The sequence below is a fragment of the Onychomys torridus genome, chromosome 17 (genome assembly GCF_903995425.1).
Source record: "Onychomys torridus chromosome 17, mOncTor1.1, whole genome shotgun sequence".
NCBI lineage: Eukaryota > Metazoa > Chordata > Mammalia > Rodentia > Cricetidae > Onychomys > Onychomys torridus.
The window spans coordinates 29,743,514-29,770,304 of record NC_050459.1 but is presented as its reverse complement, the minus strand read 5'-3'; the positions used below and the strand labels follow the sequence as shown (position 1 = coordinate 29,770,304).

Below are 26,791 nucleotides of genomic sequence, written 5' to 3'. Positions count from 1 at the left end.
CTTTATCAGCAAAGTAAACTATCACACACAAAGGCAGGAAAAATAAATTTCTATTTTGCTGCTTGAGATGCGTCTGCCCTCGGGACTTGGGAACTCACTTGGAACAGGGGCTGATCACAGTCGGTGTAGGTGGGTAAACCAAGGCCACATTCACTCGCTCGCTGCCATTCTTGGGGCAGATAATCTCTGCCACCCCTTCTGGCCTGGGCTGGCTCAGCAACTCCCCTGCAAAGAAGAGAGAGAAAACCCATCAGGAAACAGGTCCAAAAGAGTGGAGCTTGTTTACACAGAGAAATACATCATTTTCAAAGCGGAAAGGGAGGCAGAAGGCCGGTAGTGAGGAAGTAAATGGTCTATAAACATGGAGACAGAGAACCAACATGTAGCCAGCATTGCTGGACTGCAGAGTTTTAGTTCCGGTGGCCTGGATGCTCAGTGCATCACCACAGAGAGGGCTCTCATATGATGATGGTAGTCACAAGACGGTGTGACCTCCAGACAAGGGAAGCACCTGCCATGATCACCTTTCTTTTCAGAATGATTCCTGAGATCTTCATGCCACCCAGGAAAGGCTGCCAATGAGGAGCCTGTAATTGAGATTTGGGCATATGGGGTTTCAGCAGAGCTGGAAGGCTCGCAACAAAGCTCTGTGCAAATGATCTCGACATGTGGCAGGTTTAAGGTGTTAACATGGTAAACAGCAGAACCACAGTCCAGCCTCCTGGAGCAAGAGGATTTCCTGAGGGCTGAGTCGAAAGCACATGGTATTATCACATGTCTAATGGGGCCTAGTAGAAACAGGTGATTAACTTAATGGATTAACGCAATACCTAAACGAAATCGGACACTGGGCACACCTGCACATGACCTGTCTGCCATGAGACCAGCAGCTCGTCAGGAGAAGCAACAACTTCCACCCCTTAGCTTTCTCCTGGCAGGTCCCTCATCTGGGCGCTTGTCCTTCTTCCTTCTGTGCTCAGGCCCAGCCCTTCAGTCTTCTCTGCTTAGAGTACTCAGCCGACAGTGCCAGGCTGGCTCCTGACAGTCCTTGTCTTTGCCCGATGGCCCTGCATAAGCCTAGAAGTAAATAACTCAAACCAAGGGCCCAAAAGGCATGCCAAATAGGGGGAAAGACCCTACTGATATTATTCATCAGTTTTGATGAGCATTTCAAGTTCTGGAGACTCCAAAGTCTATGCATCCAATGACAGCAAGCTCTTTTGCTTCAAATCCTGTAGCTGGACCAGCAAGGTGGCTCAGTGTGCTACATATTTGCAGGTAAAACCTGATGACCCGAGTTCAATCCCCAGAACCCACAGAAAGGTGGAAGAACTAACTCCACACATTTGTCTTCTGACACCACGGCACATGCAGCCAAATGTGTGTAACACGCCACACACACACATTCAAACACATACATTTAAAATTCTGTTATTTCTAAACATCTCACCTTCAGCTGAGCTCACGATGATGGAGCGAGCATGTGCCAATGGATGGGATGGGATGGGATGGGGTGGGGTGGGGTGGGGTGTGGTGGGATGGGATGGAATGGGATGGGATGTACACACTGAATCAGAACCTTGGAGTGTACATGATGCAAGTCTTTACTATGACCCACTGAGGGCTCATCCTCATTTTACCCATGAAGAAGCTGCTGCCTAACTGAGCTAGAGTTTCTATTGCTGTGATAAACACCATGAGCATAAACAAGTTGGGGAGAAAAGGGTTAATCACTGTTTACAACTCTCAGGTCATACTCCATTGCTGAGAGAAGTCAGGGCAGGAACTCAAACAGGGAAGAAACCTGGAGGCAGAAGATGATACCGAGAACATGGAGGAGTGTTGCTTATTGGCTTGCTCAGCCTGCTTTGCATAGCCTTTTAGGACCACCAGGCCAGAGGTAGCCCTGCCCACAGTATGCTGGGCCCTCCATATTAATCATCAAGCACCACAGGCCTGCTCAAACGCCAATCTGATGGGAGAATTTTCCCCAGTTGAGGTTCTTGTGAGACCAAAACAGGAAAAATATCCCTTGCAGGTTAAAAGTTCTGTTACATTGGATGTGTTTGATCACATTCGGGCAGGAGGTAGGCGAGCAGGAAATACGTCAGGATGTATGCTTGCCTCTGACTGGACCTGATGGGAAATGCAATGAATTGTGGGTTTTGGCTTTTTTTTTTTTTTTTTTTTTTTTTTTGGTTTTGGTTTTGGTTTTTCGAGACAGGGTTTCTCTGTATAGCTCTGTGCCTTTCCTGGAACTCACTTTGTAGACCAGGCTGGCCTCAAACTCACAGAGATCTGCCTGGCTCTGCCTCCCAAGTGCTGGGATTAAAGGCGTGCACCACCACCAGCGGGGGTTTTTGACTTTTTAAGTCCCTGCAAAATGTGACTTATGGCCATTTTCTGGGAACCCAGAGGTGGACTTAGCCAGAGCCCATCCACCTGGCCAGTAATTAATTATAGCCTGCTTCAAATTGGCTCAAATTGTGGGACTGTTTTTTCTCTCGAGAATCTCAGCATTAACAGTTCTCTCTTCCAGAATGATTATGGCTTGTGTTAAATTGACATAAAACTACCCAGCACACTGCTGCCCAGGGAACTTACGTACCTAGCAGCAGGGGTTAATTAGTGGCAGACATGGGGACATGGGCTTAGAAACCCTCTGCTACCAATCTCCAGTACCTCCCCACAAGGCAGGGGCTGCTTCTCCAACCAGGGTGCATCTTTCCTGAAGGAATTGCTTCACATCACTATTTTAAAATGAATTTAGGCACTGACATATTTACACCTTCAGAGGCACATTAATTCCCCAAACGGAACATTTTTCTGTGGTTTTGCACAATAAAAACTGAACCTAATTTTAGTCTATTCGCTGAATTCCTGCAACTATAAAAGTATTGCAAATGTCAATCTAGCACGATTAGCTGGTCCTGTGGACACCTGTGTGTCAGAACTCTGTCCTCCAACACCAGCTAGGAAATGATCAGAGACATAAAGAGGCTGGCTACAAATGGAAACAGTGTGTGGTGTCAAGGCAATACGATGGACCCAAGTCAGAGCAAGTCAGAGCTAGCTGACACCTGGAAGCCATCCAGTCTAGCATCACTGGTGAAGCCAGATGTCTGCGTTTTAACAGAGTGGCTAAGAGCTGTGAGTACGGGTAATCCAAGCAGCCTACAGTGAGTCACAGTACCACCAGGGCCTCGAGGACAGAGTGCTTTCAGCTGGCCCTGGCCAGCTCTCTCCTGGCTCCTCTTTGGTATTTTTAATTAGAATCCTAAGATTACCCCGGAGCCTGAGCACAGCTTGGGCTTTCTGTGTTTTCCCCTTGGAAATTCTGCCCTGATTGATTGCTGTGCCGCACAGGCCCCAGTTCCATCTGCTCTGGACTGCCTGAGTACCCAGATAAAGATTGCAGGTGCCAAGCCCCATCCCTTGCACAGGGCCCTGGCACCAGCCACACACAGCTGTTTTACTGTTGAAGACATTGTAGTCTTTGGTGAGCATGAGGCCAGTTTTTGTTTTTTGTTTTTTGGTTTTTTTTTTTTACAAGACAGAACTGGAAATAAACTGCAAATTTTTAACGACTATAAAACCAGCAGCCCCACTGCCCTCTTAACGGAGGCAGGTAGACGGTTTGGTTTGGGTCCCTGCCTAGTAGTGCTGTGGTGTGTGTGGTTTATCCCTCAAGGACCACGTGTCACAGGTTTGTCCGGTGTGGTAAGATTCTGAGAAAAGATGGAGACAAGAGGAAAAGCTTAGGTTCATCGCCACCACATCCTTAGAAAAAGGTGGGGCTCGTTTCCGAGGCTCTGGCTTCTAATCTGTCTTTCCACATGATTCTGCTTTCATCATCTGCTGTGAGAGGAGGCAACCAGAGACAGCCCTTACCAGAGGCCATGTCAAGGTGTTTGAAGTTTCTGCCTCTAAAAACACGAACTAAATAAACCTGTTTCTCTACATAGTTAGCCTGCCTCCAGTACTCTGTCATAGTAAAGAAAAGTGGATGGAAGTAGAGCACATGGATGTAGAGCACATGGATGTAGAGCACATGGATGTAGAGCACATGGATGTAGAGCACATGGATGTAGAGTACAGAGGTAAACAGCATATGTGAAAAAATTGCTTCATGCAAAAAAATAACACCACCACCAACAAAAATGAACAAGCCAATAGATCATAATCTAAGTACACCAACAATTTATTGTACAGTGTCAGTATTCTCAGGAGTGAAGAAATATGCACAGTTCTGTATTAAGAAAAACCTGTCTTAACCGAGATGTGAAGAATGGTCAGAAATGCATGTTATCCAGGAAGACAACAAATAAGTGTCCTTAACTTGAACACGAGCTAGAGCTTAAGATGCATGCCGTTTCGGTGGAGCAACTAGCTACCTGCTGTGTAGAAGGACAGCAGAAGATCTGGGTCCCTGCCTCCAGGCGTGCCTGTGAGAACAGGAGCTCAACACTTGAAGGAAGACAGGCACCAAGCATTCAGTCCTGCTTCTGGGCGGCAAGGAAGTTCACCGGAGATACCAGTGGACTATGGGGGAAAAGCTTTAAGTCAAAAAACACAGCCAGTGTGATGGGCTGGGAGCTCCTCCGAGGTCCACATGTGGTCCCCAGGATGGCAGGTCTGGTAGTGAGATGCTGCAAAGCTTCAAAGCTGAGGTCTGGAGGTGGTCCTTAGGACACCCGATGCACACCGGTGGAACTGTGGACCCCGAGATTTCTCCTCTCTCCCTGCTTCCTAGAGTGAGATGTGAGTACTTGCTCTGCCATGTGCCCTGCCAGGATGTGCTGTCCCTGTGCAAACTAACACGTTGCCTGGTCTTGGGTTCAACTCCAAAATTATAAGCCTAAATAAATCTCTCTTTACGTCAAAGGTAGCCTATGGCTCTTTTCCATGGTACCCCCTAGGCCAGTGGCTCTCATCCTTCCTAAGACTGTGACCCTTTAATGCAGTTCCTCACGTGTAGTAACCCCCAACCATAAAATTATTTTTGTTGTTACTTCCTAACTGTAATTTTGGTACTGTTATAAATTGTAAGGTAAATACCTGTGTTTTCTGATGGCGTTAGGTGACCCCTGTGAAAGGGTCATTTGATCCCAAGGGGGTCATGGCCCACAGGTTGAGAACCACTGCCCTAGGTAGTCAGCCATATCAAGATGAAGTTCAATGTCTCCTTCCCTGTGTGTGGGCTCTCAGAAACTCATTGAGATGGGCTGTGAATGCAAACTTCACACTTTCTATGAGAAGCTGGTGCCCACAGAAATAGCTGGTTGTGCTCTGGGTGAAGAATGGAAGGGTGGGGATCTGGTGGGAATGACAAGCAAGGTTTCCCATAAAGTAGGGTGTCTAGACTCATGGCAGAGTGCGCCTGCTACTGAGGCAGAGGCATTCTTGTTATAGACCAAGGAGAGCTGGAGAGAGGAAGTGCAAGTCTGTTTGGGACGCACTGCGGATGCCAAGCTGAGTGTTCTCAACTTGGTTATCCTAAGAGGAGAGAAGGATATTTTCCTGGACTGACAGGTACTATTGTCCCCTTGTGGTGGGGGCCCAAAAGAGCTAGCAGAATCCAAAAGCTTTTCAATCTCTCTAAAGAAGGTGATATTAGCCAATATTGTCAGAAAGACCTTAAACAAAGGGCAGAAGCACAGAGCCAAAGCCCTCAAGAGTCAGCACGTAGCCACTCCACATGTGCTGGAACCCCAACGCCGACCTATCACTCCGAAGAAACAACACATGGAGAAAAATAAGGAGGCCGCTACAGAATACACTGAACGTTTTCTATAAGAGAATGAGGGAAACCAAAGAAAATGCCTGGAACAGAGTGCCCGAGAGATGCAGTCTCCTCACTGATAACTTCTACTTCCACGTCTCAGTCAGTCCAGTTTAAAAAAAAATGAGAATTTTTTCTTTCTTTTTTTTCTTTTTTCTTTTCTTTTTTTTTTTTTTTTTTTTGGTTTTTCGAGATAGGGTTTCTCTGTGTAGCTTTGCACCTTTCCTGGATCTTGCTCTGTAGACCAGGCTGGTCTTGAACTCACAGAGATCTGCCTGCCTCTGCCTCCCAAGTGCTGGGATTAAAGGCGTGCGCCACCATCGCCCAGCTACAAATGATCAGACCTTGTCAAAAATAAATAAATAAATAAATAACCTGTGACATATTTGAAAGCTAAAGCAACACACCCAGTAATGTTCATTATCAGAACAGTGAATAGTGTGTGTATGGTGTCTTACCACTATGCTGTAATAAATACCGAACTGAAAACAAACCTGAATTTACGGGGCTGGCAGGATGGCTCGGATGGTAAAGGTGCTTGCCAAGCCTGATGAGCTGAGTTCAAACACTAGAACCTAGAGACTCTGACCTGTACACACACACACACACACACACACACATATACATACCTACACACACACACACACACACACACACACACATATACATACCTACACATACACACACACACACAGACACAAACATATACAAACACACCTACACACACAGGGGTGGAGACAGACAGCCAGACAGCCACAAAATAAAAATATAATACGAGGGGAGGCTTACAGGGTATATAAAGGTCACAAGAGGAATCAGTGGTATCAGAATTTGAACCAAGACCTACTAAATTCAACTCTTAAGCACTGTATCAGAATATCCTGTGACAGGAATATTGTGATAATTCAATTAGGAAACACATGGAAAATACTAAACACTCTATCTGGCATGTGATTAAGCTTGAAGCAATATTATTACAGAGATAACATTCTATAGAAGTGTAACCTTCCAAATATATAAAGAATTCACATAAACACACTGTGAGCATTCACATAAATGCACTAGGTCGCCTGCATTAAGACAGTTCAGGAGACTGTCAGTTATCACAGGCAAAACTTTGCCAGAAATTTAAAAAATTCAAATGAAAATGTTTGCCATTATACATCTGTCATCCATAGTGAAGTAAGCTAAAATGATAATTACCAGAGTGGATGGACACTATAAAAAGTTAAGTTTACATTATAGCAACAGATTAAGGAGAAATTTACGTGAGCCTGGTATAGTTCCATTTCTAAAACTTTCTTATGGGGCTGGACTTTAGAATGCTTCTTGCTCTGTCAAAGGACCAGAGTCTGGTTCCCAACACCCACATCAGGCAGATCTACATGTTTGTAACTCCAGACTTTTGATCTCTGTGGATATCTTTACACACACACACACACACACACACACACACACACACACACACACACACACGACAAATAAATAAATACCTCACTTAAAAAAAGGAGGCCTTTATTTCTGACAAAAATTAATGGACTGTGCTATTTACTTTTTATTTTTAAGATTTACTTATTTATTATGTATACAGTGTTCCCCCCACATATATGCCTACAGGCCAGAAGAGGGCACCAGATCTCATTGCAGATGGTTGTGAGTCACCATGTGGTTGCTGGGAATTGAACTCAGGATCTCTGAAAGAGCAGTCAGTGTTCTTAACCGCTGAGCCATCGCTCCTGCCCCCAGATTGCTCTGGGTATAACATGGAGATAACACGGAGAAGTATGGTAACATCCTCAAATGTCCTGCAATGGGGAAACGCTACAACAAGAGATACTTGATAGAGCATGAAGGTTACAAGGATGGCATTTCCGTGTAAACCTTGAAGCGAGAGTGAATGGGTCCTTGGGGACTTTAAGTGATGGTCTTTCTTCTTCCTCTGACAAAGTGTGCACTTGCGATCGTCAGGAGGGATGAAGAGCAGCCTCCTGAGTGCACCATGGTGTCTACCGAGGCCACTAGGCAGCAGCCTCTTGTCTGCCTCAACACGGCAAAAAATTGCTTCATTACTCAGGCTCAAGATTTGTACCAGGAGCATGACAGGGGATTCTTAACAGTTGCTTTTCCTGCAGTTGAAGAACAGAACACCAAGTCCTATTAGGACATTAAAAAAATCAACAGCAGATCTTTGAAATGAGCCCCACCCCTTACCCCGTCAGAGCTCTCCACTGGTGGGCATATTATGCAAAACACTAAAGGTTTATCATCACATCAATGCAAGCCATTGTGTTGAAAGTCAAAATATTTGTTCAGTACAAAAAACCAGATCTAGGTTAAAGATGCCAGGTTTAAATATCATGCAAAACAAAACAAAAAAAGCTTCTCAGAACTTACAAAATTCACACAAGTGATATCCGGGAAGAAAACAAGCATCCAGACCATAAAAGAAGAGATTGAGTGAATGAATGAATGAATGAATGAATGAAAGACTAAGAGACAGACTTCAGAGTCTAGTTCAGTAAAAAATAAACATACAGGTTTAACAGCCAAGATGAGGATCACATGAGAAATATTCAGGGGGAAGGAACTTGGCAGCGAGGGTAGCCCTCCATGAGGCTGAGATTCTGACCTCACTGGACAGTATGGGATACAGGTCCCTGGACTGTGAATTTTGGTCCCTGCACTAACCCGTTCAGAATAGTCCATGGTCAGCTAGCCAACTAGCAGGCTGGCCTTGACCCCTGGTGCCAAGAAAATCACAGGTAAGTTGTCTTTGTGGGCGTGGGAACAAATTAAGGAGTGTTCCTGGTTAAAGGTAAACTATTCCCCACCGGCTCCTATGTTTGAACACATGATCCCCAGCAGGTGGCGCTGTTTTGATAGGCTGTGGGGCATAGCCAATCTTAGAGAAGTAGGGCACACATGAAACACTAGGGGCCAGCCTCCAGGGTTCAGTCTAACACTGCTTGGGGCCAGGCTCTCCACTTCCTGTCTACTGCAGCAGTGTTACTGCCTTACACGAAGTCTGTCGTGGTCTGGCTGTCCTGCCATCTCTGCGTTGATGGACTATAACCTTCCTAAACTATAAGACAAGTCCTTTCTCCTTTAAATTGCTTCTGCCCAGTCTTCTGGTCCAGTGATGATAACGTGATTGATACAAAGAGTGAGCCTGCTGTGGAACTATGGGGGATCTTAGTGGGGTACTGAATAGAGTCCTTGGAAAGGCTACTCTCCAATCAAAACTCTGGAGAGAGCTGCAGTTGGGCTCACTGGGAAACTGCCTAGGGCACAGACAACATCAACGGAGATCTGGGGCCCTTTGGTAAGTCATCTAGGTAAGTCACTCATTCTTTTAAGGAGTTCTAGGATGCAGAGAGTGGCCCCCAAACTGGCAGGGGGTTGCATTGTTCCTGGTCACAGGGTTTGGCTCAGATGGCAGCTCCTGAAATTACTCAAATAAGCTGGACACATGCCACAATGTGATTTGACAGGCAACTGCCAAAATTTACAGTGTCAAAAATGGTGAGTTCCCTGATACTCAGGTAGAACTTCCCTGTGGTCTCAGCACTCAGGAGGCAGAGGCAGAGGAATTCTGAGTTTGAGGCTAGCCTGGTCTACATAGTGAGATGTTATGTCAAAGTAAGTAAATCAACACGCAAATAAATAAATAAAAATAACAAAAGCCAACCAGCCCACAACAGCAGCAACAACAAAAACAAAATTATTACCCTCTTCTAAACTAATGACTATTTCATCATAAATCCCTGAGCGCTAGTCAACTGACAAGGGCGAGAAGATTGTTACCACCATCTACTTGTTCACTTCTCATGTCTGTTTTGATTCCAAATGGTCCTATCTTCAGTGGGTGTTTATGATCTGGTCATCAGGAAGCAATGAACTTCCCACTGCTTCCAAACTTGCTCCAAAGTGCTGACAGGTGACAGTTACAAGGAGGAGGAGGAGCAATAATAATCATGACCTCTTGGGTGACTCACACAGCACCTCCACCCTGTCTGTCTCCTGGTGTGATCTCCTTGGGTACAAGTGATTGACTGCCACCTTTCACTGGCCCTCTGTGGCAGGTGTCCCATCTGGGCAAACAAGCTCAGCTTTCCTTGACATTTGCTTGCTAATTATATAAGGTGCTCTCCCTCGTTTGAGTATCTCGGATACATTAATCAAAGAAGAGTTCCATTTGGTCCATGGGAGTCCCTGGAGGTAATCACCCAGGATTCTTCTAGACTAACAAGGGGTGAGTTCAGAAAGGCTCAAACCACCACAAAGGTATCCCTTTACATACTTTTATCAGGGAGCAATGTTTGGAAAAACCCATGCCAAACTGGAAACGCCTTTGGAGACCACAGAAGAGCTGGTGAGACATAGAGTGAAGAGCTGTAAGCAGGGCTAGCCTAGGCTGAAGGAATGCTCCTTTCAGGTAGAGTGAAGATCTGTAGGCAGGGCTAGCCTAGGCTAAAGGAATGCTCCATTCAGGTGTGAGAGAATGCACTCTACCTTCATGCACAGGGCACATGTCCCCAACGCCACGTTTCTGCAAGAAAGTAGAACAGTAGTGCTAATTTTGTGGCCAGGTGGATCAGTCACCAGCTGTGCCATTGTCTAGGTGATGTTTTCTGGAGCGCCATCCTGTGACAGTACATTCCCTAATCAAGGCCTCTCCCTGACTCCGCAGCAGCGAGATCAACTACGGACTGTATTGTGCTAGGTGAACACCTAGGGACACCTAGACTACAGAAATGACTCCATTATTCCAAAAAGAAAGAAACCAAAACCTTTCTCTCATAATTAAAGAAAATGGAAAAGATTATTTTTTTTCTTTTTGAGACAAAGTCTTACACCATCACCCAGGCTGAAGGAAAATCATTATGCAGCGCAACTCGGCCTAGATTCACAGTGGTTCTCTTAGCTCAGCCTGGCTATAAAACCTGTTTTCTATTTTTTGACAACAATAAAATATAGAAGGTGAAGTTGAAGACATAAAATAAGATCCTAATTCTTCCAGCATTAACTAATAACCCTTTATAGGGGTACTTGTAATAGTATACATATAATTATGAGTATTTGGGGTAAATATTTTAATGTAAATATTCTGAAAGATCAAAAGGCTGTATGTAGCCTTGGCTCACAGAGCCATTGCTAAAACATGTAGCCAAAAGTTCACCCAGGAGAACTAAGGGGCAAAGGTACTAACAGTGTTTCTTTCCACAACTCCACCTGAGGTTAGCCCCTTGTGGGAGCCCATTTTCAGGTTCCTAGTGGCTTTACTCAGCAGGTCTACATAGAGAGGATGATTGGACCATGGGCCTGAGTGCAGGTGTATGAGATGGTCTGCACTTGGCTGTGCTGGGGGGAGGGCTTTTGCTCCACCCCTTGGCATCTCTATAAATACCCTGGGGCAGAGACAGTCAGGGCCCATTGGAATAAGTGCCAGGCCCTCTCGAGGCTATCCTGTATTTTCTATCTATAAATCCTTCTATCTAACATTTCCTGCTGCTCACACTCAAGAAAACTCTGGGGAGCTGTGGAGTTGGTAGGTAAACGCCCCGCAGCCCCTCTCTCACATCACAAACTTAGTCCTTTTCATAAAGCCCCTTTCCTAGTTTTGTTCTCTAGTTTCCCATCCTCACTGCTCCCTGTGTTTGGTGATATGACCTTCCTCTCCTCCAGTACTCAGGTCTACAGTGAAGCATCACGTGTGAGCATCCTTGGGGTCCCTAGGGAGATCCAGGTGGAGACTTCAGGAAGATTCCACTTTGAAGTGTGGGGCTCTAACATATACAAAATAATACTGCTGGGGCCAGAATAAACATCTCAGGATGACATGGCTCATTCCGAGCTTATGAATGAGCCAGAGAAAGAAAGGACTCAAGGAAGGGTGGGGGTATGGGAAGTTGATTCACCTACAAGGGAAGGGCTTTGCTTTGGGTTCAAAAGAGAAACTAGCAAGAAAGTAAAAGATCATTCTCTGTCCAAATTCTTTCAACTAGCTATCCTCAGCACCTCTCCCCCACTCCCCAGTTCCAGATTCGCCCAGACACTATACAAATAACAAGGCTTGGTGAGGAACGGGGGTTCTCTGCTTTAGATTCCACAAGAAAATTCTCTAGAACAGTGGTTCTCATGTGGGTCGTGACCCCTTTGGACCTTTTCACATGAGTCACATATCAGATATTTATATTATGATGCATAACAGTAGCGCGCGCACAGTTATGAAGTAGCTATGAGAATAATGTTATGGTTGGGGGGGTCACCACAACACAAAAGTCACCTTATGTCCTAGCGAAAGCAGCCCCCGGGGAACTATGAAGGTTGCAGGGGGGGGGGGGTGTGAACAATTGACAGCAAACATAAGCGACAACCTGACTCTAAGCAAGAAAGAGAAGAGCTGTTCAAGACAAAGTTCAAGCAAGTAAATCACCAGAGGGACTGAAACCTGAGGCCACCTAAGACTTCCGCAACACTGCTCTCCAAGGTGTCCAGGGAGCTGCTCACTCATGTGCGCACCCCACTATCCACAGCAGTAAGTGTGCAGACACAGTAGCAATGTCCCAGAGTCAGAGTTAACTGACCAAGCTGCTAGCTCAGCCTCTGCTGTCTGCAGAAGCCCTGCCCCTACTGGGTCCTTAGAACACACAGAGGACGTGCCACCCTGTCCTCCCTTGACCCTCGAAAGGTCCAGACACAGTCTGACCCCAGCTCATCCATCTGGGGGCCAGAGGAGAGGAGGGCCCTCGCCTCTTCCCGCCATTTCACTCAATCCCATGCACCTTCCCTCCGAGCGTGTGCCTGCCACTTGGCTCATTTTCAGGGCTAAGGGTTTATATAAATACAAATCCACCCAAGAAAGGAAAACTATTTCTCTTTTTCCTGCTCTGGCTGAAGTTCCAGCGCACTTGGCGGAGGATTAGACAAGCCGTACAGATCAAAGTGTGCTGCGGGGCTGGGGAGGGGGGAGGGAGGAGCAGAGCCTTAGCGCCCCACCCCCCCACCCCCAGCCCTCCCTTTCTCACACTCAAGCAAGATCATAAAAAGTCTGCTCTGCTGGGCTTTCAAAGGTGACTCGTCATTTGCAGAGCCTGTCACCTACTTCTGGGGAAAGGTTCCAGGCCCGGAGACTTTGATGTAGGCGGTACAGAAGAGTTCAGACTCAGAGTCTCTCTCTTAGTTGTCCGTGGAAAATAAAAGGAGGTTTTATGGCTTGCGATCTGAACCACTGGCCTGTGGGCCTTATCAGCATCATTTCTGGTTTTGCAATCCGAAGGGGGCTGGGACTCCCCAGAAACATGCACTCACTTCTTGTCTCCTAACAAGGAAGCAGAGGAACTTCTGCAAATTCGCTTCCTTTCCCCTTCCCCCAGAAGAGAAGAAGGAAGAGAAGTGAAAACCGGAGCCAAGAGAGAAGGGGTGAGGATGTTTCTTAAGGAGTTGGAAGACAGAAAGACAAACAAAAACAAAACAAAACAAAAAACCACAGGCCTGGAGTGAGACACAACACTTCAAGGCTAGAAGGAGCCTTGACCCAGCTGTACTTCACTGCGTTGCATGGGAATGCCACCCACATGTGCAAACAGGCTGAGAAGGGACACATGCCCAGCCCCTTCGGCTCCTTAGCTTTGACAGCTGAAAGCTACTATTGTGAACAGTTATCTTTCTATGTGGTTCACTACGGAGCCCAGGCTGGCCTCGAACTAGTGGTCCTTCTGCCTCAGTCTCCCGAGTGCTGGGGTTGTAGGTGTGTACCACCGTGCATAGCTCTTTATTTCTCAGGTATATATCAGGTGACAGAGACAGTCGGCATCCAAACTGAAGTCCAAATGCACACAGATAAAGCTAGGAGAGAGCCACGAAAGCACTCAGGCCTGCAAAGAAGTATGGAGGTCACCAGAGGGGCCTGGCTTCCTCAGAGGATGGGATGCTGTCCTGAGAGGCCCCCTCTTGGCAGGGGCTCCATCAGGTGAGAACTCTGTTCTGCTCCACGTTGCTGTATCCTCCCATGGCTGAATGGGTGGCAGGGGGAGGGCAGCTTGCTCAAGCTTTCTAATGAGGATACTCATTACCACCACGAGGGCAGAGCCCTGTATGGCTTAACCCTTTCCAAGTGACTCTGCCCTTCAACTTCACAGCAGTAGGTCTTAGACCCAGACATACAGACGAGGGAGGACACCAGTGTTTGGAATATAGCAGGTACCCATCTTCAAGAACAGCAAATCGCTTGACAGATTACAGGAAGAACACATTGTGTCTGTTCTTCTCCACACTCTGGAACTGGGGCATCTCCTAGATCCCATTTGTGGGAAGGCAAGAATGCCACTCAAGTATGTCTCATGTTTTTGTTTTGTTGTTTTTTTTTTTCCCTGAGATTCTTCTGCTAGCATCTATTTATGGCTATTGCATTTGGGACCCACTGTGATGGTTATAAAAGGATGCCCTGCTGGACCAAACCCAAGTCAGTCGGAGCTGTATAGTCACCTAAGTGGATCTAATATGAATACTTAGTATCCAATAACTGAGAGACACCACCATTTACCAAGGGCTGTTAAATGCTGTAGGTCCAAAGAGTTAAAGCTAATTGATGGTTATAAGTTCTAGAGGGGGAGCAGCAATATGGACGTGCATCTAATGACTATTGCTGAGGGCGAACATGGAAGAGCTGGTGTTTAGGGTAAACAGCTCACCTACATGAACATGGGAAGCCTGACTGTTCCCTCCTCTGCTTTCTCTCGGACACCCTGCCTTTTACACACAACTGGAGTTTACCCGACACTATTCTACCAAACTTCCAGGAGAGCGGGGTGGTGGTGTGAGTGAGGATGGTGACTCCATTCGGATCAAAGCACATGAGAAGTTAGTGGCAGACGCACAAAATCAGCTCCAAATGGGCACTATTTTCTCTCCATCTGCTCTAAAAATTACACCTTTTTTTGAGAAATTGAACTGAAAAATGAATAACTACCATAATAGTCTCAATCATCTATGGGGAAAAAATCTCCCTAGCTTTCATGGAAGTAATAATAATAATAATAATAATAATAATAATAATAATAATAATAAAGCACTTTGTTTCTTGAGCTGAGAAATTACACCAAATTACATCTAAGCTCTTTAAGGGAGAGCTCAGCTATATCTGCCAAACAATGCTAAATAATCTAATGAAGCTATTTGAAATGAAAACATACAAGCATTCACCCATGCACACTTGATTTTCAAAAACAGTGACTGGCCCTGTCTCCTCAGCCCCACCCCCCCTCTCAGGCCTCTAATAACGCCACTGAAGTAGGGCATCTATTGCCTTGAGTCACAGTCCAGTCTCTTGGCAGCCTCAGGGCCCACAAGCTCCTATGCACACATCAGAGAGTGGGCCTGTCCTGTTTCCCATTGCTGCAGCTCTGTCCTACATGTCTCCACTCTCAGCCTTGTATTCTGCTGGGGTCTGAGGCTAGGAAGGAATTATGGCCACCAATATCATCCAGAACACTGTGGGCTTTGTGGACCAGCCTGGAAGCCCGACCAGAGTCATGGCTGTCTTGGGGCAATATATTCTGCTTTACAGTCAGTGGACTAAGAGTTTTTAAGACTGCAGCCCCTTTATGGTTAAAGGTATTTCATATAATCCAACAGCAAGCCTTTTCTGCAAACCACACAAACCTATTGACTTCTAAGACACTAAGTCACAGAATCACATGGAAATTGGTCTTATACCTACTTCAATGCTCAATAAATCTTCAGATTTTTTTCATAATGCAAAATGTACAGAAATTTCTAATTGGTGTGTGTTTCTGTCTGTCTGCCTGTCTGTTGAAAAGCTGGCTTATATTCTTACCCACTGTGGAACTCAGGGAATTACTGGATTCCCTGAACCTCATTTTTCTTAACTGTTAACTGTGAGTACAAAGTGCCTAATGTATACCTCCTAGGAATGCTAAAGAGGAATTTCAATGACGACATTCCCACTGAACTAATCCTAGACCCGGCACAGAACAGCGGCTTGATAAATGTTTACTTCCTTCCTGACATTCTTGTTCAACTAAAATGTAAAAACCCGAGTTTCAGCAAAAGTAACTTCTAGAAACACAGTGGCCACGGCAAGTACTCCATTCAACACTCCCACTTCCTTCTCCAACAATCTCCACGTCTACCAGGCCGACCCTAGTCTACCTCGAAAGCAGCCCTCATTCTCCGAAGCTCTCACGCTTTCATGCTTCTGAGGGAAGTAGGTGTGTACTTCCTCTATAGAAAGGACATCGGCAGTCCTACTTCGGGACTTTCGTTTTGGGGTCTACCCACAAATGTTGCAGGCACAGTCCAGAGGATTCACTGCGGTTCCCGAGCTCTGAGCAAACAACTGAGGGCAGATAACAGGATCACAAGCAGAAGCCTGCTTAGATAAAACCACTTCTCACAAGACAACATCAGGCAGCCAAGAAGGGACTGGGGAGCTCTCTATATAACTCCCAAACAGGATACCAGACAGTGTTTATACTATGCCACCATTTGACACACACTCTCTCGCTGTCTCTCTCTCTCCTTCTCCCCGCCCCACCCCGTGTGCGTGTATGTGTGTGTGTGTGTGTGTGTGTGTACACCTGTGTACTCATGGCCAGAGCCAAGCAATTCCAGGAGGGGGGAATGTATGGAGAGGAGCAACAATGCTATTCATTTCCTCATCAGGCTTTCTGTTCAAGTTACAGCTTGTACTACTACAAATAAAACTTGGAATAATCTCCCTGGACACGGTGACACATGCCTTTAACCCCAGCACTCGAGAGGAGAGCATTTGAGAGTTCAAGGCCAGCTTGGTCTACAGAGTGAGTTCCAGGACAGACAGAACTACACAGTGAGACCCCTGTCTCAAAATCACCAAACAAAAAAATAAGAAAAAACAACTTTAAAAAAAAATCAACAACTGTATGCATTTAATTAAATGTCCCTGTCCTCCCTAGAGCAGTGTTAAGGTTGGAATCTGATATGTCTCCCACCCGCTCAAGTTTTGAGTGTTTGTTCTCTAGCAAGTGGCTGGGAAGGAGGTTGAGGAACCTTTAGGAGGTGAGCCTGGCTGCAGAAGCAGGTCATCGAGGGGTGGGCCTTTGAAACTTATACCAGGCCCCTGTTCCTGCCTTGTTCTTTACTTCCTGGTTGACTGTGATACAAACAGCTCTCTCTCCCACCGTCATAAACTGCTCTGCTACATCATACCCTCCCTGGGATAGCAGGCTGAATTCCTCTAAGACAGGAGCCAAAGTATACCTCTCCTCCGCCAGCCTGTTTTCCTCAGGTATTATGGTCATGAACATGTCAAAGGGACAAATATAAATGACTTGGCCTACATTTTACTTATTAATTTTTTTATTTCATATGTATGCTACAGCTGTTTTGCTTACATGAATGTCTGTGTGCCACATTCCTGTCCAGTGTTCCCAGAGGCCAGGAAAGGGTGCTGGATTCCCTGGAACTGGAGTGAAAGGGAGTTGTGAGGCACCATGTGGGTGTTAGGAATCGAACCCAGGTCCTCTGGAATAGCAGCCAGGGCTCTTAGGTGCTGAGCCATCTCTCCAGCCTTATTGCTGATCTCTGAAATATTTTATCATAAAGGTTTGTTCATATAGGCTAGCCTAAAGACGTAAGTTAATATAGGCAGGTTGTTTTTTTTTTAAGGATAGAGTCACTTTTCTTTTTTCCCTCCTTCCTAAGTTTGCCTGATGTGAGTGAGTGTTCATCCTCACTTTTCACACATTTTCATCCACACAGCGCTATTTTCTTGACTTCTTCTCTCCCACCCATCCTCTTACCATAAGCATAACTGCAGCCTTTGTTTCTTTCCTTGGACATACTGCTGTCAGAGAACTATACTTGTGATTGACAGCCTTCTTCACCTAATCTCAATGGACATCCCCAGACATTCACACCAACAACTGTACACACAGGAGTCACCCCCCGACCCTGCTCCCACTTCCTAAACAGCAGCCTCACACCTTCATGGAGCTGAGTCCTCACATCCCCAGGACAACCCTATGGTGCTCCACAGGCTCTCTTTCTTGGGTCCCGCCTCTTGTCTTAGGATGGGACTACATCAGTGGTGCCGTTGGCCAACCTCTAGCCTCTGGCCAGACTTTTACATGATGGCTCTGGCCAAGCATGGGACCTGATTCCAGGCAAAAGTTAGAGCAGTGCCGTTTGTATCATGGAATTAAATGGCCCAAAAGACAACTCTGGATGACTTCACCAACCCAAACACACATTTGACTAGGACACATTTTCTCGCCCTAGTGGTAGAGAAAAACTCCCTAGCACGTACAAGCTTCCAGTTTTACTATCCTTCCCTTCCCTCCTACCTCTCAAAGCTGGCAGACACGAGAGAGAGCCCGTGCATCAGAGCAGGGACAGGAGCTGGCCACTGTAACGTGGGCACATTCTCCACCTGCCAGGGGTCTGCAGGCCCAGCAGCCACTCCCTGCCCATCCCTTGGGTGTGCAGGAGCAGATGCCAGATGGATACAGAATGAACTCAGGGTGGGGGTGGAGGGGATTAGCGGCTCCTGTGTTAGCTTACAGATGCCTCTGAGGCCACCTGGCAGCAGATCCAAGAATCTTAATAAGGAGGGGAGGGGGAAATGGAAGGACACTTACACTAAGCCTATTTCCACCCTGCATTTCTTGGTTCTTAGATTTCAGTGGGGCAGATCTGCAGAACACAAGTACTTATCTAGGCCAAAAGGCTGGAGTAGACACGCTCACCTCCCAGACGGACTTTCTGTCTTCAGGGCAGTTGGAATTCTCTCTGGATGTCAGAGGATTCAAGAATACAAATCAGTTACTACTGTTCAATTATGTCAGAGCCCCACATTTATTTGTTTAATGGGGGGGGGGAGTGTAGCTTTTAAAAACCTCACTAGACAGTTGTAATGGTTTAAAACTTCCTTAGATGTGTCTATGGAGTATTGAAATATAGCAAAGAAGTCTTCCTCCACACCCAAGCCCGAGAAGTCCATTAGTGAACAGGTGGCAGTTTCGCAGTCCAAATTTCTTAGAAATCACCTAGATGCCCCAAACAGTCAGTTCTCACAGCACTGCTGCCCTTGACTTACACCACCCCCAGTTTATCTTCCTTTTACTTGCAGTCCAAAATGTCAAATGGGAAATTCCACAAATAAGCAGTTGCTAAGTTTTACGTTGTGCACTGTGTGAGCATCGTAAGAAAACCCCTGTCTGTCTGTCCTTCCAGGGATAGGGGTCACCCCTCCATCAGGAAATCCCCACTGTGCGTGTTACTTGACCATTAGTCAGTTAGCAGCGAGCCCTGTCATTATATTGTCTGCTGAAAGGCCATGGTGTCTGTGTTCAAGAATCCTGTGCTGACCCTACAGGGGGCCCAAGGCACAAGAATGTTGATGCAAAGCAGGCATCTGGGCAGGACAGGAGAGATGAACTCTGGCTTCGTGGAGCCACACTGCAAGGGGCACCATCAGGGGAGTGTTAGGTGCATTTAGAGGTCTTGGAAGGACAGCTGAAATGGGACAAGCACCCTACAGAGAAGGGTGATGGCTGGAATAGGAGCTGATGAACTTTGGATAGCCCTTGCATCAACAGGACAGTGAGCTACCCTCCGCGAGGGTGGCTCCTGCATCTACTACGTTCTGTCTGTGGGTCCCTGGCGATGGGTATGATGGCTCTGACCTGAGTTTCTGCATCTCCATTGCAAAGCTCATGGTGTTGTTGCAAGGATTGGATGGGATTAACACAGACAAGTGTTTAGCAGGAGTTCCCAGGGACCCTGGCTGCAGAACTACAGCAAGTCACAGTGGCAGCAACACGCAGGATGGGGAACAAAGACACAGTGGAACAGTCACACTGCTCCACGGGAGAGTAAGAAACTAGAGCGAGAGACAGAATTAATCTGGGGGGTGGGGTGACTGAAGCCAAGAGGCAGGAGGGAGTGTTCAGATCCTGTGGTGGCTGCAGAGAGCTGTTTGGGGTGAAGGAAAAAGAGCATGCCCTCTGGGCGTGACAGAGATGGCATTGCAACGCGGCCATGCTTGCAGCAAGAGACACGGGGCACGCATGCGCAGATAGGAGGGTGACATGGGGGCAGAGGACATGGCCAGTCTAGCAACTTGGATGGAGACTGGATAGTTATCTGTGGGTAGGGGATAAGAGACTGAAATGGGGACAAAGGAATGAGATGAGTCAGGGAACCAAGATGGGGACAGAGGACCACGATGGGGACAGTTGAAATGGGACAAGTGGCCGGGATGATGTCAGAGAAGAGAGATGGGGACGGGGTCTCAGACAGAGTGAGAGGCCAGGGATAGAGGAAGGGAGATCGACAGCTAAAATAAGACAGGATGTGCCCACAACCTGAGGGCACAGGGGACAGACACTGGATCTGGGATGAAGAACACAAGGGAGAGGAGCTGGGACAGAAACATGGTGACATGGGAAGCTGTGTGTTTTCCTATCCTTAGGCTCTGGAGACTGCTCTCCCCTCACCAGAGCCCTGGTTTCCTACCACAAGTTAGCCCGTCTGCTCTGTATAAACCACACTAGTTAAATGCAGCTTTTAAGGAGAACATGCCTTTCTTTTTTTGTTTTGTTTTTTTGTTTGTTGTTTGTTGTTGTTTTTCCAGACAGGGTTTCTCTGTGTAGTTTTGCGACTTTCCTGGAACTCACTTTGTAGACCAGGCTGGACTCGAGAGGTCCACCTGCCTCTGCCTCCCAAGTGATGGGATTAAAGGCGTGTGCCACCACTGCCCGGCGAGCATGCCTTTCTTGATAGCTGTTATTGCTTGCAAGTTATTACATGGCTCTAATAAATTATCACAAGAAAACCTCTTGAAACCTTGGCTTTGCGGTGAACTTTTTTTTTCTTTTCTACCCAGAGAATCCTGTTGAGGAAGCCTGGTAGGCATTCCAGCCAGAGAGGAAAGGGCAGACACTGGGCTATAGCATTGGGCTTTGGTGCTGGCTTGCGACTAACGCCTCTCTGGCAAAGCACGCACGCTGGGGCCTCAGTGTCAGCTCTAAAAGGAAGAGAGTGAACTGTTTTTATCTGAATTGGTTTATCTCGAGGGTCATCTAGCTTTAATTGTCAGGGATGGCTTAAAATACCATGCAGATACATTTGCTAATTTCCTAGACATCTCAAGTTCAAATCCTTGCAAATTCAGTGTGAAGTAGAGTCATCTCCGAAACTGAGCCACCCTCCTGTTACTTCTCCATGTCTCCATCAGCACCCTTTGCCATTCAGCTTCCCAAGAAGGCCAACCTGTGACATTTCACAGACCCATGGTGGCTATGGCCAGGTGAAAAAGAAAAAGAAAAAGGAACAGCAGAGAAGTCTACCACCTTAGCCTATGAGCTCAACCACATGGCGCTCACTGTCTGATCTGAGTGCTCACACAGAAGACATGTCATTGTTCTCCATCACAGCAAAGTTCCCCAGAGGGACGCAAACACAGGCAAATCATACCCATCCCCTCCAGGGAAAGGTGAAAGGTAAGTTTCCATGTGAGTAAAATTACTATTTGTTTGTTTACAGCCCAAACTGCCTCAACCGAACCTACTGAGTGTTGGGGTTGTAGGTATGAGCTCTTCTGTAAGTACCCTCATTCCCCACTTAGGAAAACAGGAGCCAGGCGCTCACCACCCCACACCTTTGAGCCAGACCTAAATATTTCCACCAGTGCTGCTCTGTTCTGACTCCTGACCAGCCAGGATACCCCATCTTCACTCCAGCCCCACTTCCTGGGGAAGTCAGGAAACAGCAGGCAGGCGGGCCAAAGAGGAAGGCTACCTCCTGGAGGAAGCTGACTGCTCAGATTCTACACTCTGCATCTTTGGCTGTCCTTGGCAGGCATGCAATTCCGGCTGGCTCCTCTCAGTGCATAGGATGCCCCTGCAAGGCCCTCATTAGCCCCAGAGAAGAGAACAGTCTCCTTTAATTTAGAATATTGCAGGCTCTGGCAGGGTCTTCTGGCCCTGGCTAGGGACCGGTTCAAACCAGACTGCTGGAATGAGGGTCTGAAGGGCTATGGTACTTTGTAACATACACACACACACACACACACACACACACACACACGCACGCACGCACGCACGCACGCACGCATGCACGCACACACACCATACACATGCATACACAAGCACCTTTCTGCTTCAACAGAATACTCATGGAATCTCAGCTACTTGGGAGGCTAAGGCAGGAGGATTGCAAGTTTGGGGCTAGCCTGGGCTACACACTATTGTGTAACTCTGCCATATAACAAAGATAGAAAAGACGTGGGGATATAGCTCAGTAGTAGAGCACTTGAGTAGCCTGTGTAAAACCTTTGGGTTTGAGGGAGGGAGAACAGGTGGGGAGAGCACAAGATGCTTCCTGACAGTGTGTGTTCTAAGGTGACTTCTCGGGAACTGAGATTACAGCTCAGTGGCTGGTTACTTTGCCTAACACACACAAGGCCTTGGTTCAGCTCCAGGGTACCTCATACTATGCAGGATTCTGTTCTCACATCTCACCCACTGTAGAGATATGGACCATCTCTAAAAGGAGCAGCATCTTTGATCGGGACAGACTTAGCAGCCAGATGCTAGGCAAAGACTCAGGCGCTCAGGAGTGTACCCATGCTTTTTGAAGCTAGGCAAAACTGATGGATCAGACCATAAGTGGGCAGGCTAGAGGAGCCAGGGAATCAAGTACTGAGTGTCAAGGCCCTGAAGAAAGCCTGCTTACTTTCCAGCCCCTAACCCACAGTCAGTGTTGCATAGTCTAGACTCCCTGTGAACACCAGGGAAGTAGGCAGAAGTGGCAGCCAGGGTTAGTGCACATCCATGCTGTCCTGGAGAGCCAGCAAAACATAGAACTACCCTCCTGGATTAGAGATGCTCAATGGGTACAGCATTTGCCAGCCCATGCTGGGCCATGTCCTATCATCATATCTATCCCCATTTTCCCAAACAGCATAGCACAAAGCAGAAAAATGTCATAAAGAACCACCCTCCCTAAAGCAGGAAGGGCTAAAAGACTGAGCTCCCATGCCAAGCTGTTGTGACAGTCCCCAGGCTGCAGGGCTCAATGGATGTTTGGTGTCTTACTGGGATGAATGCTTGGCAGAGCTAGATTCCACAAGCCTCTCTGGCTAGTTGGGAAACAGCATCTCCTCTGTCTGTCTCTGTGTCTGGGAGGCAGGGGAGGCTTCCTCTGTGTATGGTGTATCCTATTTCTGGCTTTATGAGGAGAGCAGCCTTGCTGGATGAAGGGCAATCCTAGCCTTCATTACCCCTTAAAGATCCCCCCCCAAAAAATAACAAACCATAGCCTTCAGAACTGGGGCCACATCTTCAACACAAGCATCTGGAGGGGACACAAAGGAACTCAATACACAGATTAAGGAACCATTGGATATGAGGATGTTCTTCTCTGGCAAAAAAGACTGACTCTCCCCTCTTCTTGGCCCCTGGGATTGTAAACATAGCTGAGGCGGATCTAAGATAGAGGGAACCACAGCGACACTTAAGGGAACATCTCATTGGACAGCTGAAGCTAAAGACACATCATCCATGACCGAGCTCGGAATAACTGGCCGGACAGCTGCACCCCACGGATTCTGGTGATGGACTGATGTCAACTTCCTACCAACTTCCTTCCTTTAAAAGTTAACACATATTCATTGTTTAAAAGAAAACTCTCAGTGGAAAAGAACAATATGAAGTGAGAAATCATTTTCTGCTTCCTCTTGACTGGCAGCCACTCTGCAAAGGTGACAGAGGACCCATTTCTCAGGCACCTTCCAGAGACAGTGTCAACAGACAGATGTGAGGCTGTGTGCATCCCACACCTTGACTGACCACTTAGCATCCCTTCTCATCCTCTTCCATACTCGCTGCACCTTGGATTGTGTGTGAAGACCGACCACGACCCTAATTAAAACCTTTGCTTTCTTTCTCAGATTCCCCTGCAGGTCTGGGAAGCTGTGGGGGGTAATTCTAGCCAGGGAAATCTAGGCACAAGGTGGCTAGGGGTTTCTCAATACCTTTCTGCTCCTATGATACAAGACATGCCCATCTCGCTACTTTTTCCCCCTTACACCTTTTCCTTCCTGGAAGTACATATGTGAGGTCTGGTAGAATGTAAACACCTTGCAGACATGAATATTGAGGCCCACAAGATCCATACTGCAGAATAGAAAAATAGTATGCATGTCAGGGACAGTATAGGGGAAGATCCTAAACCAGTACTTCTCAACCTGTGGGTTGTGACCCCTGGGGGTTTGAATGACCCTTTCACAGAAGTCACCTAAGACCATTGGAAAACATAGATATTTACATCAGGATTCATATCGGTAGCAGTTATGAAGTAGAAACAAAATAATTTTATGGTTGGGGGTCACTACAACATGAGGACCTGCATTAAAGAGTCCCAGAATTAGGAAGGTTAAGAACCACTGATCTATACTAACCCTGCTCAAAGGAGACCCTATACCAACCCTGCACTGCAGATGTGGACTTCTATTCACAAGGAAAATACAATCCCTTTAGGCTTTCTTTCTTTCTTGTTCTGTTCTATTTTGTTCTTTCATTGTACATAGTGCTGGGTTACACAAGGACATTTTCATGCAAATATAACTTTGACATTATCTTTTTTCTCCTTATGGCTACTATCTTCTACACGGACATACCATCTTCTAAATTTTTTTACCATGCATGCTATGAAGCCTGAGTTGGCTTTTTCATCCAGTATTGTGCATTCTTCCTAAGTAGTATGCAGAGAAGGGTGCTATATTCAACACTCCACAGTACTGTGCTGTGTGCATACATGGGGTTCCATGCTTTTATGACTGCTCTAACAACTATTGGGGCAGATATTTTGTGTCCCATCAGGCTTACTGGGCAGCAAGCGCCAATGCCCACTGAATCATCCCATAGACCCTCATTCCCCTTTTTAAACACATGCGTACTTCTGGAAAGGGTCATCAATCCACCTAACTCATCACTTTTTTTTTTTAATTTCTAACACTTCTATGCAAAAGTAACAAGCCCCCTGACATACATGCAAACAATATTTCCCCCCAAAATATTACTTGTTATTTGATTTCATTCACGGAAATTTCCTCCAAACAAAACCATTAAACTTTCTTGTGATCTTTTTTCCTTACTCTTTTCCTCTATAATGTCTGAGTTTGTTGGACGGGAGGCAGGATGGTGTCCTCTACCTCCACTCCATGATGTATTTACACTTTCTTCCTCTCATAGCTTTGACAAAGTCAGTCCATCTAAATCTCCCAGGCAGATATAGCTATTGTTATCTAAGGAGAGAGAGCTTTCTTTTTTTTCCAATAGCTACTCAACTGCCTCAGGCGCCATTTACTGGAGAGTGTATTTCCCCATGCTCTGAGGACAATGTGGATGGTGACCTTTGACAGGGCCTGACTTAGGTCCTATCTCTGCAGACTTTCTAGGTCATGAAAATATACAAGGAGCTTTGGTGTTGTCTGTCTGTCTTCAAACCAAGAAATAAAACAACAGGGTCACAATCGCACTGAACACAAAGACCCCAAAAGACCAGAGAAGCAGGGATGTTCTAGCAAGCCGCCTCCTGGTAGGAGTCAGTTAAACCTCACAAACGGGAGCATGGGGATCAAAGGCATGGGGTGCAGCGTGGGAAAGAGAATCTGCTCTGGGTTTGACCAGTAGCTTTCACTACTACTTGTCTTGAAAAGGGGCAGTTCCAGAGCTCACCCTAGATTGACTGACCGGCTCACTGATGATGCAGGATCTCCTACCTCACCCTCTCCAGTGTTTGTATTACAGATGTGCATCCATCATCCCCAGCCTTATCTTAAAGCATCTTAAATGAAAGCAGGGACCAGCCCTGGCCCTACTCTACACCGCTGAGACCACTGCCTGGACCATATGTTCTGTTCTAGATACTGCCAGTTAGGAGACATATTTAAGAGATATTTCCCCCCAGGAAGAAAATAAAAGATAAATGCATTGCAATACTAACATAGAAGAGCACTCAATCCAAGACTCCCAAAGCTCCCCTGAACACTAAACCTAGGGGCAAGGTTCATGTCTTCTTCATTCACAGGAGTAATCAGAAATCACTGGCTCCTAAGAAACTGGAGTTGAACACAGTGAAGAAATTGGTGGTAGTGGTTGGTGGTGGGGAGGGGGCAGTGCTGTCTCCTGGGGTTTCCATATAGGTCCAGCAGCAAGGCCGTAGTTCTGCCCCACAGTGTACTAAGAGGGCTCGTTGGCTCTCCTGGGTACATCTTCGTCCTCCCCACCACAGTTGGCATCCACCTTTAGGGCAGCTCTCTGGGGTCCTAGATCAAGTTTCATCACTTGACCATTATTCAGTGGGGTGCCGGCTGCCCCTGCCCACCTTGGGAGTCCTGTGCTGTAAGCTACCTCAAACCTTCCAGGGTCCCCCAGCCAAGACCATCTTCCCAAAGCCTGGACAGAGCTCTTCCCTGTGTCTGAATGTCCACCTCCTCTTTGCCACATTCCATAATTCCCCTCCAGTAGAGTCCTACCAAGCGTATGCCTCCAAACAAGGGCACCTCTACCTGGAGGTCTTCCGAACCCCCTGGCCATGAATCCAGGAGACTCTCTTTGCTCACATCTCTTCAGTGCCTGGATATGTCCTGCACTGACTTTTTGCTCTGTTTTTGCAGTCTACTGGGGGTTTGGAGAAAGCAAGAGTGTCTGTCTATTTATTGCACCCCCATCCCTGCCCCCCCCACCCACTTTCCCAATACTACTGCATTATCAGTATGAGGGAATGACTTCAAGTTAGACTGAAAACCATAGAAAGACAGATCAGTATAAAAAAAAAAATAGACAGACAGACAGGAAAGAGGGAAGGAAGGAAGGAAGGAAGGAAGGAAGGAAGGAAGGAAGGAAGGAAGGAAGGAAGGGAGACAGAGACAAAGAAAGAAAGAAAGAAAGAAAGAAAGAAAGAAAGAAAGAAAGAAAGAAAGAAAGAAAGAAAGAAATC

The 26,791-nt window shown here is 46.7% G+C and overlaps 1 protein-coding gene across 2 annotated transcripts in view; it reads right to left on the bottom strand.

Moving 5' to 3' along the window:
- Positions 1 to 26,791, bottom strand: part of Mfhas1 (malignant fibrous histiocytoma amplified sequence 1) — a 92,984-nt gene that overhangs the window by 14,865 nt on the left and 51,328 nt on the right. For both annotated transcript variants that reach the window (XR_004943002.1, XM_036166494.1), the window contains exon 2: positions 99 to 225. Coding sequence is in view for 1 of the 2 variants with exons in the window: in XM_036166494.1 (XP_036022387.1) it covers positions 99 to 225 (127 nt within the window). In the remaining variant the exon portion in view is untranslated. The remainder of the gene's footprint in view (positions 1 to 98; positions 226 to 26,791) is intronic.